The 21,083-nt window shown below is 35.7% G+C and overlaps 2 protein-coding genes across 2 annotated transcripts; both read right to left on the bottom strand.

Annotated features, from left to right (window-relative positions):
* Positions 1–2,809: 2,809 nt before the first annotated feature.
* LOC131405878 (olfactory receptor 4N2-like) lies at positions 2,810–4,007 on the bottom strand. The gene has a single exon (XM_058541118.1). The coding sequence runs from the start codon at positions 3,731–3,733 to the stop codon at positions 2,810–2,812; it is 924 nt and encodes a 307-aa protein (XP_058397101.1). The 5' UTR covers positions 3,734–4,007.
* A 14,743-nt stretch (positions 4,008–18,750) lies between these two features.
* On the bottom strand, positions 18,751–20,231 carry LOC131405342 (olfactory receptor 4N4C). The gene has a single exon (XM_058540403.1). It carries the CDS (start codon positions 20,179–20,181, stop codon positions 19,255–19,257), a length of 927 nt encoding a protein of 308 aa, XP_058396386.1. The 5' UTR covers positions 20,182–20,231; the 3' UTR covers positions 18,751–19,254.
* Between the last annotated feature and the right edge of the window lie 852 nt (positions 20,232–21,083).

The raw sequence follows: 21,083 nt of genomic DNA, 5'->3' as shown, positions 1-21,083 counted from the left end.
GTTATGCTTGAGACGATACTAAGGCATGAAAGTAGAGCTGTGGCCGCGGCATAGGCTGCTGGGTAGAGGAGTCTAGAGTTCATGAGAAAGATATGAGCAGAGGGTATCAACATATAGATGGAATTTAAAGCCAAGAGAGCTGGGTAGCTAAGGATAAACTCTCAAAGAAGGAGGGAACAGTTGGTTAGGTGGAGAGGAGTCTATGAAAGTGGAGAGTCCTGGGAAGGCAGTGATCCACTGTGTCGAGTGCTGCTCAGAGGTCAAATGTGGTGAGACCTGAATAAGGATCATTCGTGATCAGGACAAAAGCTGTTTTATTGGTATGACTGGTTGAGTTGAAAAGGAAGGAAATTTCAAGCAGACGGTATAAACGTGCCAGTCTGATAAGGCTGCATACTATATGATTCCAACTATATGACATTCTGGAAAAGGCAAAACTATAGAGACAGTGAAAAGGTCAGTGGTTGCCAGGGGCTTGAGGGGAGAGGAGAGAGGGAAGGATAAATAGAGCACAGAGGATTTTTAGGGCAGTAAAACTATTCTGTATGATGCTGTAGTGGTAGATATATGACATGCATTTCTCAAAATCCGTAAAATTGTACACAAAATGTGAACCTAATGTAAACAATGAACTTTATTTTAAAATAATGTATCAGTATTGGTTCAATTATAAGAAATGTACCATACTAATATAAGATATTAATAAGGGAAAATATGCATATGTAGTGGGGAGCAGAGGGTATATGTGAACTCTGTGTTTTCTGCTCCACTTTTCTGTAAATCTAAAACTGCTCTAAAAGAGTCTATTTTTTTTTTAAGTATAAACAACCTTTGAGGGGCTTTGCTGTAAAGGGAAGGAGAGAAATTAGGTAATATATGGAGGGAGAAAGGTGACAAAGAGGTTTTATTTAAAATGAAAAAAATGTGGTTATATGTTAAGGGAAAAAATCCAATAGGGAAGAAAAAGTTAATAGTACAGAAGAGAGAAAGAATTACCAGAGTAATTGACCTTAGTAGGAAAGAGGGGCTGGATTCTGATGCACAGATGGAGGAGTCGACTTTTGTAGGAGCAGTATCACGTCACCCGGTCTCAGGAGAGATGAACGAAAACAGGTTCCAGATGCAGTTATAAGGATAGATGTAGTGGTAGGAGCTTGAGGAATTCTCTTGTGCTCTTTTTCTCAGTGAAATAGTAAGCAACATGATAAGCTGAGAGTGATGATGGGAAAGGAGATATTTGAGGAATAAAAACATTTTTTCTATAGCCTAAATATTTTTACCTTGCACATAATTTATATACTAATATTTGATTATTTTTTAAAATAAATATAAAAAATTAATCCTAGATCTTTTGCATTTTGGGTTCCAGATTTGTTTTGGATGCTGCCCATTCACTGTACTCATAAGAGACTTGAATTTGGATAATTTAGTTAGGCAGAGAGGCAGTACCAGGAGATGCTTCTGTTTTGCTAGAGGAGATCTGATAGGTACACAGTGGCTCTGGATCGCTGTGTTGTTCCCAGTCCTATGGCTAAGGTGGTGGTATTTTTCAGATAACAGATGGCAAAGATTGCAGCAAGAATAGCTCCCTTGATAGCCTAGGTCTCCTGTGTTGTTCTGGGAGACATCTCTGGAGGCCCAACCTATAGTCTGTTTTTCTAGATTTTTCAACTATTTTGTAAGCACATAATTCTCTATATTAAATCATATTATTTTTTAAATAACTAGAATTGTTTCTACTATCTGTGATAGATTCCTGACTGGTCCACTAAAAAATGGTCATCATTATACTCAGTGTGAAATCAATTGGAGTTGAAATCAACAAATAGCTAGAAGTAATAAAAATCTGTGAGGAGTAATCATGAAGTTCTGGAAAAAAGAAAGTGAAATGTTTACATAATCTTTTCACATGAAAATAACCAGCTTTATTTGCCTTCCTCTAATTATGGAAGAAAAATTGGCAGTTTAATTTCTTTCAGAATATACTTATAAGCGTAATATTTCCCTCAATGATATTTTTTCAACTCTTTGATATCTGAGCAGAGTCATGAGTTTACCGCCCTAAGTCATTTATGAAACTGCATCAGAGAAACCATTCTGATGCTTAAAGCCTTAAAATGGTTTCTTATTGTAATTGCAAAATAAATCAAACTCATTACACTCCCTTCATAGATGCATATATGTGTTGGACACTACAATATCTCCAACTTTAATTCTAATTATTTCCACATTCACTTCTTATACCTCAGTGAATTTGAACTTTGTTGTGTTCCTTAAATATACCAAGTTCATTACCATCTTCAGGTTTTTGCACTACCTGTTCCCTCTGCCTAGAATGCTCTGCCTCCAGATAGTCCCATGGTTGACTCACTCTTTCACTTTATATAGCTATCAGCCAAAATGTCACCTCCTCATGAAGTCTCTGCTTGAAGACTGAAAGTAAACTGATTATCCCCACTCCACTCTCTAACAATCACCTATCATCTATCTATCTATCTAATCTATCTATCTATCTATCTATCTATCTATCTATCTATCTATCTATCATTCTGCATTTCTTTTTAGTTTCTTCAGGACAATATCTCTCCCTGAAATCATGCTGTTTACATTCTATCTTGATGGCTGTCTATTCCCACTAGATTGTACCTCCAGGAGAGCAGTGACTATACTCATCTCATTAATACCTCATTCTCCCAATGCCTAGAATAGTCCTGACAAATGGAAGATGCTCAATAAATGCAGTATATGGAAACGAGTAAGTTAATTTCACATGAAATTCTCCAGTCTTGATTTTCTTTCTTTTCTTCAGTTAGGCTATGTGCTGATTAAACAACCTCCTCACGGAAGCTTTAACTTCCTGGTTGCGAAGGGTATAAATCACAGGATTCAACAATGGAAAAATCACAGTGTGAAAGAGAGAAACCAACTTGTCAGCTGGGAAGGCTCTGAAGGGGCGAGTGTAGATAAAGATGCCAGGACCAAACATGAGAAATATAACAATGATGTGGGTGGTGCATGTGGACATGGCCTTGCTCTTCCCCTCTGAGGAGGACCCACGTACACGGCAGAGGATGACAGCATAGGAGGCCAGAAGCCCTAGGAAGCACAGGAGGGTCATGAGACCACTGTTGAAGACCATCAGGAGCTCCACCACAAAGGTGTCTGTGCAGGCCAGCTTGATGACCTGAGGCACATCACAGAAGAAGTTATCCAGTAGGTTTGGGCCACAGAAGGGCAAGTGGAGGATGAGGGCCACCTGGATAATGGAGTGGACAAAGCCTCCAAGCCACAGAGCCAACAGCAAGACATAGCAGGCTCTAGGGTTCATGACAGCTGAATAATGCAAAGGACGACAGATGGCCATGTAGCGGTCAAAGGCCATCACAACAAGGAGTAAGCCCTCCCCTCCTCCAAGGAAGTGCAAGAAAAAGAGCTGGGTGATGCAGCCTCTGTAGGAGATCACCTTCTTCTCAGAGAGGAAGTCCACCAGCATCCTGGGAGCCACAATGAAGGAGTAGGATGCATCCAGGAAGGCCAAGTTGCCCAGAAAGAAGTAGAGGGGGGCTGTGAGACCAGGGTCTGATCTGATGGTGAGGATGAGGAGGAAATTTCCAGGGAGGATGATGAGGTAAAAAATTAAAACTAGCACAAAGACCAGGAGCTGAATATCTCGAGACTGGGTCAGACCAAGGAAGATGAATTCTGTCACCACTGTACTGTTCTCACTCTCCATCTCCTATCTCTGGAGTGTATCAAGAAGCAGAATTTATCATTATTACTATTTCTTCCACCTAGACTCTAGTTCTTCTCCAGCTAAAAATATTTGATATATCCATCACTTCAGCTAAAAACAACATGTCCAACCCTCTCCAGTATCTTGGGTAAACTCTGAACTTTTCTATCCTCCAGATTTAAAGCAAATAACAAACAAATATATCCTGTTCTCAAAACCACTCTCATATTCCCGTTCAACCATGTGTTTCTGTAGGACTGCTCTCCACTTTAAGAGTCTGACATCCCACACCTTGGGATCCTTAGCTTCTTGAATCATAGAAGTTTCCTGATTGAGATACAATCTAACTCCAATTATCAAGATCTTCGCATTTTTGTGGTTGTACTGTGCTTGAAGTTTAGCTCTTTTCGTGCATATATGCCCCTTTTGTTCTCATCCACCAATCCCAAATTTTTACCAAGTATTTCCTTCAGTTTCTGTGGAATTCCCGGTTCCTGCCCGCTAACTCCCTGTCTTGCTCTCTATATTCTCTTATTAATTCTCTTATCATCCCCCTCTGGTCCAGTGTCCTTGTATTACCTTGATCCAAACTAATCACCAGGATCCCAACAATAACTCTACTTTTCACCTAACTTAAAGATAATCTCCTAGCTGTATCTCTGGTTAAGTACCACTTTTGTAGACACTCCATACCTTGTTCATGCAGCTTAAGTAACACAATCTGAATCTCAATTACTTATTATATAGTCCCAATCTTCTTTCTCTGATCCTAGTATGACACTCAAGGGAGAACCTTTCAACAAAGAATATGCTACAATACAAAATTTGCTAGTATAAAAGTTTTAAAAATTAATTTTCTCAACTCATAAAATCATAGCATAGAAGAGGTAGAAGTAACAATAAAGATCCTATAGTCTTATCCATTCTTTTCAAAGACAAGAAAACTAAGGCTACTCTGGTTACATGACTTAAGTTTATAATGAGTGTTCTTTTTTGTTCTGATTGACAAGTAGTAGAAGAATGCAGGTGTGTACTATTTAGTTAAATACATAAAGAAATTATTAACACAGCTTTAATCAATGGATGCTCTTTTTTGTGTACTTAAATAATTAAAATTATACTGCTAGTCTAAAATCACTGCTTTACAGAGCTTAGAATTAGAAGATGAACTGTCTGAATAAAAGAATACTAGTTGTTGAGGGGAAAATCCAGATTTAAGGCTCAATCTGCTTAGTGGTATGTGCTTCTTCAAGAAGGGGCACATCATGATCTGTTGGGGAGTGGAAAGAAAAGAGTATTTTATATATATACATAACATCTATATAATTATGCTTACATATGTGTATACCACTGCATTTTAATTTTATTCTTTTCAAAATGCTACTTTTTGTGTGTGTGTGTGTGAGGAAGATAAGCCCTGAGCTAACATCCATGCTAATCCTCCTCTTTTTGCTGAGGAAGACCGGCTCTGAGCTAACATCTATTGCCAGTCCTCCTCTTTTCTTTTTTTTCCCCCGAAGCCCCAGTGGATAGTTGTATGTCATAGTTGCACATCCCTCTAGTTGCTGTATGTGGGATGCGGCCTCAGCATGGCCTGAAAAGCGGTGCGTCGGTGCGTGCCCGGGATCCAAACCTGGGCTGCCAGTAGCAGAGCGCGCGCACTTAACCGCTAAGCCGTGGGGCCAGCCCACCAAAATGCTACTTTTTAATATATATAATATATTATTAGTATAATAGTATATATCCACTTTATAAATAAATGTGCATATATTTAAGGTAGATGCTCAAAAAATGTTTTATTATGGGTATGAAATATTTTTCAAGTTTGAAAATTGCTAATCTATAGGAAAATACAATGTAACATATACCAATGTTCCCCATGTATTTAACTACAGGGGGAGGGAAAATCTTTGACAGAAGATGCTAGTGAGCCCGTACTTAGAAAAGAAAGACAGGAAGAGAGAAGAGTGAGGGAAAGAAAGAAGAGGAGAGAAATAGAAAAGCCAGAAAAACACACAAACACCAGTTAGTCTATATAGTGCATTGTTAGGGTACATGTTTTAGGAAACATTAAAAATGTCTGCTTTAAGTATCTCTAGAGCTGAATAATGTAGTTAATATATGGGTTTCCATGTGTTACTATCAGCTGCAGCTGGAATTTATGAAAATCATACTTCAACATGTCAGCATATATATGTATACAAACACCGCCACACACACACCTACACAAGATTTTAACAGAAAAAAATACTTTGTAGGCTCTTCAAATTAGCTTCTCTGCTCACTTCTTAACTTTTCTCCACCTAGGCAGCGATTTGTCTCAACATTCATTCCATCATCTGCCTGGGAAAATACACACAGTAATGTAAGTCAAGAGCCCCCTTCTACTTACTCTTAGGTTTTGTGCATTCCACAAGCTCAATCAGAGTAGGTTATTTCCTGATGTGTTACTGTTTAATGATATCTCCAAGACCTCAGAGGATTTCTGGAAGTCTTTGTGATTGAGGGTTATAGGCTCTTCCGCTCTGCCTATTTCCTATCTTTCATCTCTGGTATCTCACTATTACCTATCAGATGGGATTCCATACTACCTGATATCTTTGATCCATTTTTCTTCCCATGTCCCATTCTCACTATGTCTCTTCCGTACCTATGATTCTGAGACAGTGGTTGGTATAGATCCAGAGACTATATATCAGACCAGCATTTCTCTAGGTATAATAAAATAAATTTCTGGGAAAAAAAATTTACAAATTACACCATCTTCAGGACAAAATATTCTATTTTAGCCAAATTAGTCAGATAATTACTGGGAAAAGTATTGTTGATAGAGGCTGAACCAGAAATCTAAATGCTCACCACCGTATCTCTAATCTTCCTTGCCATTTCAGCTAATTCAGAGATTCATCTGACTCTGACAATGGTGATATAGTAGAGGAGCAGGGAAAGCAAGGGAGAAGGGTGGAGACACAAACTTCTAAAGGCAACATTGTGTGGCCTGGAGTGCAAGCTGTGGTCAGACCAGCTCCTGGAGCCAGGTGTTTAGAGCCCCAAGGGGCTGACTCCCCCATCTCTTTGAACCATTTCCTCATGCTTCCTTCCTTATTTTCCTTCTTTTCTTCTTCTCTCCCCTTTCCTTCATCACCAAGGCTTTATTTTTTTAATTTATTTTTCTAAATTGGATTGTGGTTTCTTTTCCCCAGTTAATTTATTGTCCCTCATTTTCACCTAATTTTCTTTTCCTCTTTACTTTGCTTTCTTTGCATCTTGCTCTTCCTTTATCATTTTCTCATCTTTTTCCCACTCATTTATTCATGTTCTTTCACTTTGAGATTTTTTCACTCTCTACTTGTTCTCATGTTCATTGCTGCTCCATTACATCCCACGCCTGTTTTGCCATTATTTCTAAAAACAAAAACAAAAAACCTCATTGTTGTTACGTTTTAAGCAAGATTGAGCAATGTATATGCTTCCCACCGTCTTCCATTCTAAACGTTTCGTCTACAAAATAAAAATGTATAATTAACTTTTCAGTACTAACAATTTTCTCTTGAACGGTATCCTTCTTGCCATTTAGAAATCTGAACCCTCACTAATTACTTCCCATTTACTCATGTTTTTTTTTTCTGCATGTAAATGAACCTGATAAAATAAGATGATTTACTTTTTTTAAGAAAAGTAAATCACATTAGTATCATTCTAACAAAATGAATATGTTTAACAAAGTTTCCAAAAATTTGAGTATAATATCTGTCAGCATACTGATTGAAGCTTGTAAATTATTTAAATATGAATTAACAAGTTTTACATATTCTGAAAAATGTGGGTCAGGGTGAAGAACATGGTCAAATATTTAATTGATACTGATGCTGATGATGGATATATAAAGCACTAAACAAATGTATTGGTCGTTAGCCAGGAAATTCGCTCATCAATAAAATGAGATGGTTCAATTAAATTACTTCTGAATTCCCTTAAAATGCTGGCTTTTTAGACAATGTAATAATGTAGAAATATCCTTGATTTGGAATCATTTTATCTGATTCTAATGCCTTGGCTCAGGAATTCACTAAATGTATGACCCTGGGAAAGTCACTTAGCTTTCAGAAGGCTGAGTTTTCAGCTGTCAAATAGACTAATGTGTTGAAACTTTCTATCTGATAGGGGTGTTATGAGGATGATTTGAAGTGATGAGGGTAATAATAAGTAACTCATCCAAGTGTGTTTATACCAAAGGTAACCCTGAAAATATTTAGACGGTAAAAGAGAGCTCTTCTGAAATGACACATTGCCACTAGATCCTTTGTCAATGTCTGTAAAGTAAACCCTGGGTGATGGAGCTGTATAAATCTGGGTGATTAATAGAGAGAAGAAATTGTGGAGGTGCAGTAAAGCCTTCATGTAAAATCGCCAATGCAGCCAGTTGTTTGTATATCAAGCTTTCCTCAGTTTCACAACTTTCTCTCTATCAAAGACCTATGTTGATGAATAATAGAACCATAAGCAACAGAAGACAATATCAAATATGTTGAGTATGGAAATTAGGAAATCTGGGCTAATCTTCTGCAAAATCATAAAATCTAAGATTTTCTCTGAAGCTCTTAGCCTACTCTTTCTGAATCTTCCTCCCTTTCATCTGTATTTTGTGAGGAAAATAAAACATATCAATCATTTGTATGCTCCTTGGCTTTAACACTAGATGCCAACTCTCCAAAGGCTATTGATAATGTCATTTAATTATGATAATAGAATGAACGCTTTTGCCCACCATTATAGTAGTCCTAAGCATCAAGAGCAGATGGAGATCTATTGGGAGAGAGGGTAGAAAACACCACACTGCTGAATTTAGAGTGTAGCTTCTGGATATTCCTACTGAAACTCTGACCTCTGTTCCGTTGTATTCCAAGGCAACAGATGAACCAGTAGAATAGTTGCAATATTTTTTCTATTGTCCTCTCCTTCTTGTTTCTGGTAAGTAGGAATACCCACCCCCCAGAAATTTGAGTCTCCAGGGGTTTTGTGTAACTCTCACGAAGTAGCCATCCTCCTGATCAACATTAACTAACCATTCTTGTCATTGTTCTCACAAAGGGAAACAGGTTTTGAAACCTCCTCTAAGTCTTTATGATGCAATGGACAAGGTGCTTTAGAGATTTGAGACTGCTACAACCCTACTGAATATTTCCAAAGGGAGTTAGTAGAATGTCAACTAAATTAGCCAATGGTAAATACCAGAGCTTTGTAAGGAATAAATATTTTAAAATGTGTCACATTATGCCACACCGGGTTAATTCTGAATTCTAACACCAAAATCCTATCAGCGAATGAGATAATGGAATCCTACTCGGAAGCTTATTTATTAGGTCAAAAGTAAATAGAAGATTAAGAAAAGTTAACTTACATCTTATAATAAACTTCAATAAGAGAAAAAAATGTAAATAAATGATGAGGGATTATTGGTATATATATATATATAGAGAGAGAGAGAGAGAGAGAGAGAGAGATAGAAAGCCAGCAGGGCCAGGATGAGGGTGAGGCAACTGAAGTACTTGCCTCAGGCACAAAATTTACCAGGGGACTGAAAACTTTAGTCATCAGACAAATAATATTTTAAAAATCAAAATTAATATGAATATTATGAACAAAATATCAATTTTTTTAAATAAAGGCATCAACATTGCAGATTTTTCCTTTTACCTCAGGTTTCAATATGGCTCAGCATGACGACTATGATTGATTCTGTCTTTATTTCAAATTTGTAATTTATTTTGTTCATCATGGATTTTCTGAATTAATTTCATTTTTTTAAATATTGATTAAAATATTGTTTATCTCTATTACTAAGTTTTTTTGTTATTCCCTTAAATTTTGCACTCAAGGCAAGTGCCTTACTCACCTCTCTAGTTTCACCATCGTTCTGGCCCTGAAACCAAGCAAGGTGGCCACATCAGCAATGAGTATGTAACAGCCAGCATATTGCTGGTGAAGAAGACAAGCAGAGAGAACATAAATAAAGCTCATGAAGATTTTCAAGTCATAATTCTTCTTAGAGAAAAGAACTGTTTGGTGTAGGATAGACCATTTCCTCAAGGGAAAGTGACCTCCCAAATAGGATGTGAAAAGATGTATCATGATCTCAGAATTTGTTGTTTGTTCATTTTTACTCTGCTCAGCTAAAACAAAGACAAAGAACTATATGTTTTTCCATTGAAGATTACTAAAATGAAAAATTAATTAAGGATAAGAGAAATTAATTGCAACTTAATACTGTTTTTTATATCTGGTTGCTGTTTTTGTTGTTTTGCTTCACAGGGGAATCTGAATTTATAAGTTGCTTTACAGTTGAAATGATGAACACACGTGTTTGTGAATTAAATACAATTTGTAATCAAATATGTATTTGTTCTAATCTATTTCATCTCAAAGACAAAGTAGAAAAAGAGAAGAAAAAAGAAAGGAGAGGAAAAATATAGGTACATAGAAAATTATAAAGATCAAAATATAGAACGAGAAAACGGGAAAGAAAGACTATTGGAGACATAAATGGAAAGAAAATTATATAATTATATATCCTGTTTGAAAGTGAAGAGACAGAGAGACACTGGTCCACAGGAACACACGTTGCACAAATCCACATAGCCACAAAAAGAAATAGATGATAAAGAGTTCTATATGGAGGAAAAGAGAGAAAGAGAAGGAAAATACACAGGGTTAGATATACGCTTAGGTGGAGTAACAGCCCACCTTGGAGTAGGTTAAAGACCTGTCATCACAGATTTTTAAAAATGTGATATTTTTCCATAATTATAAACATAATCTGGGGCTTCCTTCACTTTTTAATGTTCATCCCCATACATACTATAAAATTAATCTGAAGATTGAAACGAGTTCTCAGAAGAGAGGCTTTTTAACACAACTGGGAAAGCTTTATCTTCTTAGATTTAGAACTTAAGAAAAAACAAACAAAAATTTTCAAGAGTTCTATTCTCAGGTTGACCTGAGATAATATATAGCTAATTTAGTGAACAAAAATCATATGCACAAAAACAACCTATTATAGTGGAAAGATTACTAAACAGAAAGTGAAAAGCTAAGGAAATAGTGTTAGCTCTAGTCTATAAATGTTCTGTGGCTTTGGAAAACAGCACAACCTTTCTCAGACTGTTTCCTCACCTGCAAATGGGGTAGTTTTAATTACTTAAAATATTGATTAAGATACTGTTTATCTCTATTATTGAGTTTTTTGACACTCCCTTAGATTTCATACCCAATTCAACAATCACTTATTGAGTGTCTATCACAGGCAGTATTGTAAGTGCCAGCAAGGCAGTACAGACAAGACAAACAATGCCCCTGTCCTTTGGAATTTTACATTCTAATGCAAGGAGACAGAGAATAAACAAACAAGCAGGAAAGAAAACAGTAATGAGTGTTACGATTATATATAACGGTGTGAGTTGGCAAGAGCTTGGGAAAGAGACTACTGTTTTAGCTAGGGTGGTCAGGGAGCGTCTTTCTGAGGAGGGTGCCATCAAGTGAGATCTGAGTGTCTAAAAAGCCATTCCAGAAAGAGGCCATGAAAAAAAAAAAGTTCTGGTGTGTTGAGGAACAGAAAAGAGGCTAAGGTGCCAAGAGAGTGAAAAAATTTATAAAGAGAGAAAATTCCTTCCCATCTGTCATTCATCTGTATTCTCCCCACACAAACTTCACAACAGGAAACAGCTATTATTCTTTGTATGTCTTCCCAAAAGCATTATACATATACAAGCAAATGTGATTATATATTCTTTTCTCTCTATTAATAAACAAATGTGATAAACATCCAAAAGTCGAGGATTATATCAATAAATCTTAATGACAGCATACAACTCAATACTTCAGAGCCATTTAAAATATTATATATATAATATATGTAAGCATATGTAATATATATATTCATATATAATATAAGTTCTAGAATATTTTTAAAATAGCAACTTAAAAAAGCATATATAATAAGGCCTTGTATTCAAACAAAAAAGTTTTATACATGTAGAAAAAACGTGGAAAAATATCTTCCAAAATGCTATATACATTCTCTGACCTTTTTCCTATTGTGTATGTATCTCATCAATTTCTTTCTACCACAAAGTCAGTTTTTCAAATTATTGTTATTATTAACATAATCACATTAGGTAAAACTCTATATGAAACTCAGTTTCAAATTTTTCAATTCTGCTTTCTATATAAAAAAATAATGTATTTATGTACTCATCCACTTCTTCCCAACCATTACCGAGAATCTACTAGAGCAAGTCATTGTGCTAAGAAATGAAATACAAAAATTAATAAGACAAACTCTAACTTCAAGGAAGGCGGAAAATTGTGAACAATACAGACACATATAATTAAAATAACAGAGAGATGGTTTATAAAAGAACTGTGCTTGGAGTATCATAAGAGCAAAGAGGACTGTACACTGCATGAGGGCACTGGAAATATTTAAAGGAGGAAGAAGCATTATGGCTGAGTCGTGATTGAAATGTTCACCAGAAAGTGGTAAAAGAAGAGAGCAGAACGTGCAAAGGCATTAAAGAATCAAAGCCCAAGTGTTTGCAGAAATTCTAAGAGATAAGATCAGAAAAACAAGGTAATTGCTAACAGTGATTATATTTGACTAAGTTTACAATTCAGCAAAAGGAAATTCAGGAAATACTCATGAGACTGCTGGGTTACACTATATGTAAAGAATGTATCTAGCTCACTTGATAAAATTTACATCTCAGCATATTGTTGATATGTCCTGTAAATATAGCATCAGAATAGCTTCATTTTTCAAAAGTATACTCTTACATTTAAAATTCAAAAATTATTATAACATTCAACATGGCAGGTCCTAATCTGATAGACTTTATTCTTATAGAAGACAAATTTCAACACATTTTTTTTAAAAATTGAGATCATACCAAATATGTTCTTGGATCACAAGGGAATATAACTAGAAATGTATCAGGCTAATTCCCAAATATTCAGGAAAAACCCTCATTCTACTTAACCCATGAGTAAGAGAGTCAAAGTACAGATTAGAATATATTTTTAATCAAATGAAAAAGAGAATACAACATATAAAAGTATGTGAGATGTAGATAAAACAGTGCTTAGAGGGAAATTTGCCCCATCAGCTGATTATATTTAAAGGGTTTATAAGTAAGAGTCTGAATTAATAATCTAATCTTATACTTTAGGGAAAAAAACAGGAAATTAAATGCAAAGAAAGAAGGAATGAATAAATAGATAAGAGAAGAAATATATGAAATTGAAAAAAAATAATAGAAAAAAATAAATGAAACTAAAAGCTAATTCTTTGTAAAGAACAACAAAATTCATAAAACATTAGCAGACTGGTCAAGAAAAAAAAGAGAGGTTACACAAATTATCAATATCAGGAATTAAAGAGGGATAATCATTTTAGATATTGGAGAAATTAAAAGAATATTAAGGGAACATTATGAGTAATTTCATGCCAATAAATTTGATAACCTAGATTTAATTCTAAAATTCTAAAGACATTAACTACCAAAGCTAATTCAAGAAGAAATAGATAATCTGAATTGCTGTATATTTATTAAAGAAATTTAATTTGTTCTTAAAAATCTTCCTACAAAGAGAACTTCAGACCCAGATGGCTCCCCTGGTGAAATCTACCAAACATTTCTTGAAGAAATAATACTAATTCTACACAAACTCAAAAAATAGAATATGAAAGGGAAAATATTTCCTAACATCCTCTGTAATTTCTTCTTGTACATTGGGTTATTTAGAGATGTGTGATTTAATTTACAGCTATTGGGGGTACTTATAGTTTGCTCTTCGTTAATTCTTTCTAATTTAACTCCATTGAGGTCAGAGAATATATTCTGTATGAAATATATTGAGACTTTTTTATGGACCAGTATACAGTCTATCTTGGTGAATGTATCTTGTGCACTTGAAAAGAATGTGTTCTTCATTGTTGGGCACCGTACTCTACGCTAGCAACTAGGTCAGTTTGTTGATAATGTTGCTCAAATCTTCTATATCCCTACTGATTTTTGCTCACAAATTCTACCAATTTTCAAAAAACATTTGTTAAAATCTTGATCTATGCTTTTGGTGTCTCCATTTCTTTATTTAGATATGTCTATATTTAGTGCATAGATTTTAAAGCTCTGTTACTGGAGGAATCACATTTAGGATCGTTATGTATTCTTGAGGAATTGAGATTTCTATCATTATGAATGCTTTTTTAAATACCTAGTAATAACTCTAGGGTCCTTGAAGTTTACTTTGTCTATTATTAATACAGTCATGCCATGAAGTGATTGTTTACATGGTGTATTACTTAGAGTCCTCCAGAGAAACAGAACTAGTAGGATTGATAGATGATAGATAGATAGATAGATAGATAGATAGATAGATAGATAGATAGATAGATAGAGAGATACATAGAGAGATAGAGAGATAGATGATAGATATTAGATGATAGATAGATATAGATAGATAGACAGTAGATAGATAAAGAGATTTATTATGAAGAATTGGCTCACATACTTAGGGAAACTGAAAAGTCCCACAATTTGCCATCTGAAAGATGAAGACCCAGGAAAGTCAGTGGTGTAATTCAGTCTGAGTTCAAAGGCTTGAGAATCAGGGGAGCTGAGGGCATAAATTCCAGTCCAAGGGCCAGAGAAGATGAGATTAAATGTCCCAGGTCACTCAGTGAAGCAACAAAGAAGAGGCAAATTTTTCCTTCTTCTGCCTTTTGTTGTATTCAGGCTCTCAATGGATTGAATGATGCCCATCCACATTGGGAAGGGCAATCTACTTTACTGAGTCCACCAATTTAAATGTTAATCTCATACTAAAACTCACCAACATACCACAAATAATGTTTAATCTGGAGATCCTGTGGCCAGTAAAGTTGACACATAAAATTAACCATCACCCATGATATATCATTCTCTTCCCTTATATTTACAATATATCTGTGTCTTTATATTTAAAAATTGATATCTTGGGGGCCAGCCTGGTGGTGTAGCAGTTAAGTGCATGTGCTCCGCTTTGGCGGCCCGGGGTTCACAGGTTTGGATCCTGGGCGTGCACCGTCGCATGGCTTGTCAAGCCATGCTGTGGCAGCATCCTATATAAAGTAGAGGAAGATGGGCATGGATGTTAGCCCAGGGCCAATCTTCCTCAGCAAAAAAGAGGAGGATTGGTATCTGATGTTAACTCAGGGCTGATCTTCCTCACACACAAAAAACATCGATATCTTGTAAACCGTATATACTTGAAAATTGTTTGTTTATGCAATCTGAATATCTCTGTCTTTACATTAGTGTGTTTGGTCCATTTATATTTAACATAATTGCTGATATTTGAGTTCACGTCCACCATTGGTATTTGTATTCTCTTCATCCCATCTCTTCCTCATTTCTTTGTACTTTCTTTCCTTCATTCTTTGAATTGAGTGTTTTTTAATATTCCATTTTCTCTCTTGTAAAGGCTAGCTAAACCTCCTTGTATTATTTTTGTACTGATGCTCTAGTGATTACAATACTCATCTTTAACTTACTACAGACACTTTAAATTATAATTCAAGGATATGTCATGGAGAATGTATTTTACAAAAATATAAACCTTTTATCCTCCCTTAAGTCCTTTGTGCTATTGTTGTCGTATATTTTACTTTTATATGTTATAAGCCCCATAGTACTTTTTATTATGTTTTTATTTAAGCAGTTAATTATCTTTTAAAGTAAATAAGAAAAGATAAAAATAGAATTTTTTCTCATATTTATACACTTGTTTACCATTTCCAGATCTTTCCACGCCTCCCCATAAATTCAAGTTTCTATTTGGTATATCTTCCCATCAGCAGGAAGAATTTCCTTCAGTACAATTTTTTGTGTAGGTCTACTGAAAACAAATTCTCTCGGCTTTTATGAATATTAAAATTTCTGCTGCACCTTTCTTTTTGAAGTTTATTTTCACTGGATATAGAAAGATAGCTTGACAATTTGTTTGGGTTTTTCTTTAAGAACTTTAAAAATGCCATTTCATTGACATAGTCTCCATTGTTTCTGATAAAAAAGCTGACCATCATTTCTACTGTCATTCCTCTGACTTGTCTTTTTTTCCTCTGTTTTTAAGATTTTCTTTTCACATTTGATTAGCACCTGTTACATTATGGTCTTATTTGTATTTATACTGCTTGAATTTTGCTGAGTTTCCTGGACATCTGGGTTAATGTTTTTATGAAATTCGGGAAATTCTTTATAGTTATTTCTTCCCTTTCTCTGTCCCATTCCCTCTCTCCTCCTCTTCTGGAATCTCAATTACATATATATTTAACTATTTGATATTGCCCCAAAGTATATTAACACTATTCATGTTTTTTAATCTTTTCTCTCTGTCCTTCAGTTTTGGTTATTTCTACTAACCTATCTTCTTTTTTTTTTTTTTTTTTTTTTTTTTTTTTTTTTTTTTTTTTTTGTGAGGAGATCAGCCCTGAGCTAACATCCGCCAATCCTCCTCTTTTTTTTTTTGCTGAGGAAGACGGCCCTGGGCTAACATCGGTGCCTATCTTCCTCCACTTTATATGGGACGCCACCACAGCATGGCTTACCAAGCAGTACTTCGGTGCGCGCCCGGGATCCGAACCAGCGAACCCCGGGCCGCCGCAGCGGAGCGCGCGCACCTAACCGCTTGCGCCACCGGGCCGGCCCCCTAACCTATCTTCTTAATCATTAGTCGGTTTATCTAGAGTGTCCAAAATATTGTTTATCTCATCTAAGGAATTTATTTTTATTTCAAATATTGTTGTTTTCAGTTCTAGCATATTCATTTATATTTAGAGTTTTCACTTCTCTCCTGAAATCCTCATCTCCTTATCAATTTATAATTTATTCAATATATTTATAATGGTTTTCTAAAGTCCTTGTCTGATAATTCCATCATACGGTTCAACTAATAGTCTTTATCTATCAATATTTGTTTGTGAAATATGAGATACTCTTCCCTGTTTTATTTTCTTGGCACAGCTTCTACTTTTTTTTATTATATTCCTAACTCTTCTATTAAAAATTCAGTGGAAGATGAGGAATAATATTTGATTTTATTTTGCTTAGTTTTTCAGAGAGTTAAATCATTTTCCTCTGTCTAGAAGTTAGAATGAGGATCTAATCCTTCAGATTCCTTCAAAGGTCTAGGTGAGCTGGGACTTGGAATTATCTTTAATTATATTGAATTTAGCTCAGATTAGTTTTACCTCCAACATCTTCCAATTGCTACCAAGGAACTGACGTCTTTGATCTTGTCAGTATTTAGAGCTGGGAGGGGTTTCAGCCACAATTCAGATAGCTTTGTTTCCGTTAGGGTTCAACCCTGTAGCCGTCAACATCAAAGCACTGCAATAATAGTTGAGAATGTATAAATTCTCTCTGATTTTCATTTCTTCCTCGACTTGCCTTTTTCAGAGCAAATTACTGGTATAGGCATCAGTGGGATTGGGGGAAGAAATTTACAAGAGTTAGCTATTTATTTTTGTATTTGGAGCTTTTTCAGATTCTAATCTGTCTAGATCCCACGTGTCATTAAAAGATTGTTTTTCCTCATCTCTACAAAATTTCTCACTCTGTGGCAGGATCACTCCTCCATCTGCCCATATCCAGACTAGATACTTGTCCACAGGTATGGAAGCTGCCATAGCTCTCTGCTCATCTGTGCAGGCCTTGTCCCTCTCTGGACCTCAATACAATAGGGCTTCCTTGCTTTATCCACTCTTTGATAGCCTCATAGAAAAGTATAATTTTTATTTTTTACTTTTCTTATTGTTGATATTACATGAGTAACATTCTTCTACAAGCTAACCAGATTCAGTGGTCTTTATTCTCATGGTTAGTTTTTGAGAATAAAATTATTTTTATATTTGTAAGTCCATTTCTTTCTTTGTTAATTGACTATTAATTTCAATTGCCCATATTTACTTCTGGGTATGTATCTATTTCATATTCATTTATTAAAATTCTTTATAGATTAAGTGAATTAACCTTTTATCATTTATATCAATTTCCTTAGTTAACAGCTTTTTTATTTTAATCTTTATGCATGGATGCTCCCTTGTACCATTCTGGGGTAGGGAGAAAATATTCAATTCAATTTCCATGCATGCTTCTATAATTGTGCAGGAAATAATCTGCACATCCATATGTGGTGGGCAGATTTTCATCACTCTTACCTTTTGCCTACACATATATTTTTTAACATGTCAAATATAACTTTTTCTTTTCATTTTCAATTTTTATGTCATACTTCACTGACCTTTCTCAACTCCAAGACTGTAAAACTGTTATCCTATATATTACCACTAATTTTTTTTTCCTTGTTTTGTTTTGTTTTTCAAAGAAGGAGTGAACGTATAATAGGTTCTTCTAGGACGTTTGAATCTAGGTTTCCAGATTCTGACTATCAAATGTGTTCATGTATCACTTCGGTTTAGAAAAAAAATAATTGGAGAGAGAGGCAATAACATAAAGGCATTCTGTATCATTCTCCTGATCCCATACCATGACTAAATGATGCGTTTCTTCAGTCAGGAGCTGGCAAAGTGGCTTGTTGTTTTCGCAGTCTCCTAATTATTGCAGGAATAGATCATTTGGAAGATTAGTTTTATAGTGTTTTTCTGGCAATCATTTCTGGATGCCCAGCGTAGAGAATGGTCTTCTACCTCTTAAAAGATTTTATAAGTATCTAATTTCCCACATTAAACCTCATTATATTTAAAATAACTGGAGCTATTTATGTAATTTCCAACAGAATCCGCAGTACCAGATAATTATCATTACCATAATCAGTGTGAAATCAATTGAGCACAAAGATTAACATCCAGGGAGGATTGTAAAAACCTGTTAATAACACTCATGAAGCTCTGAAAAAAATCAAATGAAATAATTTCATGACATTTTCCATAAAACCAATGATTTTCTTTTCTTATCTGGTCTTCCAAATTTTGGGGGAAAAAAAGAAAAGAGGGAGAGAGACTCTTTCAAAACAGGTCTGCAGTATAACACTTGACTTTTAATAATGTTTTGCAGCTTATTGATTTCTGCCCAGAATCTTTATGATGTTGCTCTAAACCATAGAAGAAACAGTTGTGGATGAGTCATTCTCTTGCTTAAAATATTAAGATGAATTCTTACTTCAATTAGAATAGAATAAAACTCCTTATCTCAGCGTAAAAGACCTTAGCGATTTGACTCTTACGGTCATATGTAATTTAACTCCTAGATCTCTCACACTTACTCATCATACTCCAACCACTCTGGTGTTTGTTTTATGTTCTTTAAACATACGAAGTTTATTCTCTCGTTATGCATAACTCTTCCCCATTGCCTACAATTGTACCTGACAAATGGGAGGCACTCCGTGAAAAACAGTATTTGTTGAATGAATGAACGATTTGCAGCTGGAATTCCCCCGTCTTGACATCTTATTATAAAATCCATTCAGCACACCACATGCCGACTCAATAGCCTCCTCATGGAAGCTTTCACTTCCTGGTTGCGAAGGGTATAAATCACAGGATTCATCAAAGGAAAGATCACTGTGTGGAAAAAAGAAATCACCTTGTCAGCTGGTAAGGCCTGGAAGGGGCGAGTGTAGATGAAGATGGCAGGTCCAAACATGAGAAGTATAATAATGACATGAGTGGTGCATGTGGACATGGCCTTGCTCTTCCCTTCAGAAGCAGACCCATGTATATGGCAGAGTATGACTGCATAGGAGGACAAAAGCCCCAAGAAGCACAGGAGGGTCATGAGACCACTGTTGAAGACTATCAGGAGCTCCACCACAAAGGTGTCTGTGCAGGCCAGCTTGATGACCTGAGGCACATCACAGAAGAAATTATCCAGTAGGTTTGGGCCACAGAAGGGCAAGTGGAGGATGAGGACCACCTGGATAATGGAATGGACAAAGCCTCCAAGCCACAGAGCCAACAGCAAGACATAGCAGGCTTTAGGGTTCATGACGGTTGAATAGTGTAAAGGCCGACAGATGGCCATGTAGCGGTCAAAGGCCATCACAACAAGGAGTAACCCCTCCCCGCCTCCAAGGAAGTGCAAGAAAAAGAGCTGAGTGATGCAGCCTCTGTAGGAGATCACCTTCTTCTCAGAGAGGAAGTCCACCAGCATCCTGGGAGCCACAATGAAGGAGTAGGATGCATCCAGGAAGGCCAAGTTGCCCAGAAAGAAGTAGAGGGGGGCTGTGAGGCCAGAGTCTGAGCTGATGGTGAGGATGATGAGGAAATTTCCAGGGAGGATGATGAGGTAAAAAATTAAAACTAGCACAAAGACCAGGAGCTGAATATCTCGAGACTGGGTCAGACCATGGAGGATGAATTCTGTCACTACTGTGCTATTTTCTATCTCCATCTCCTCTGCCTACAGAACATCAAGGAGTAGAGAATTTATTTCCATCTCTTCCACCTAGATCATAGTTCTTTTGAAACTGAGACCAGTGTATGCTACATCTATGCTATATTATCACTCTCCCATAACCTAAGAAGTCTTTTCTACCTTTTATTCTTCTGCACTTCATAACTGTCAACACCTTGTTCTTGAAGCCACACTCCTCTTCTGCTTCAGTCCTATGCTTCTTCTTAACTGTTCTGTCATGTGGGACTCGGGAATGCCCCTGCCCTGGATTTGTTTATGATTTGCATGGGGCATATGAAACTTTTTCTGATTTAGAAAAATCTTAACCACAGTTATTAAGTTCTTCAGGTTTTTATTTGAATAGGGGGTGAAGTAGGGATTGACAGCAAACAGAAATTACAAAGCTTTTGAAGGTGACAGAAATGTTCCATATCTTGACTGCAATAGTTACAAGTGTCCATTTATTTGTCAAAATTTGTTGAACTATTAAACTATACAGAAATCGGTACATTTACTATATGTAAATTATATCTTAGAAATGTTGATCTAAAAAGTTAAAAAAAAAAAAGCAGTGTTTAGTTAAAATATTTCCTTTTTCTCTATAGAATATAAACCCATCAACTTGGTCTAAATAAAAAGAATCCTGGTCATTCTGGAGAAATTAAGATCTGTGGCTTATCTGTACAGTGGCCTCCAAATTGGGAATGCCCTCACCTAATGTCATTATAATTTATTGGTATGAAAACAATAACAGTAAAATTTCTATATGTATTTTATTATATCCCATTCCTTGAAGTTCTATTTTTGAAGATTTAAGTTGATATAGAATCATGATATAATTTACAAATATACAAATAAAATATTCGTTGCTTGGGCATGCTCAAAATTATCGTTGAGAT

This window comes from Diceros bicornis, chromosome 5 (genome assembly GCF_020826845.1).
Source record: "Diceros bicornis minor isolate mBicDic1 chromosome 5, mDicBic1.mat.cur, whole genome shotgun sequence".
Classification (NCBI taxonomy): domain Eukaryota; kingdom Metazoa; phylum Chordata; class Mammalia; order Perissodactyla; family Rhinocerotidae; genus Diceros; species Diceros bicornis.
This window is presented reverse-complemented; position numbering and strand designations above follow the sequence as displayed.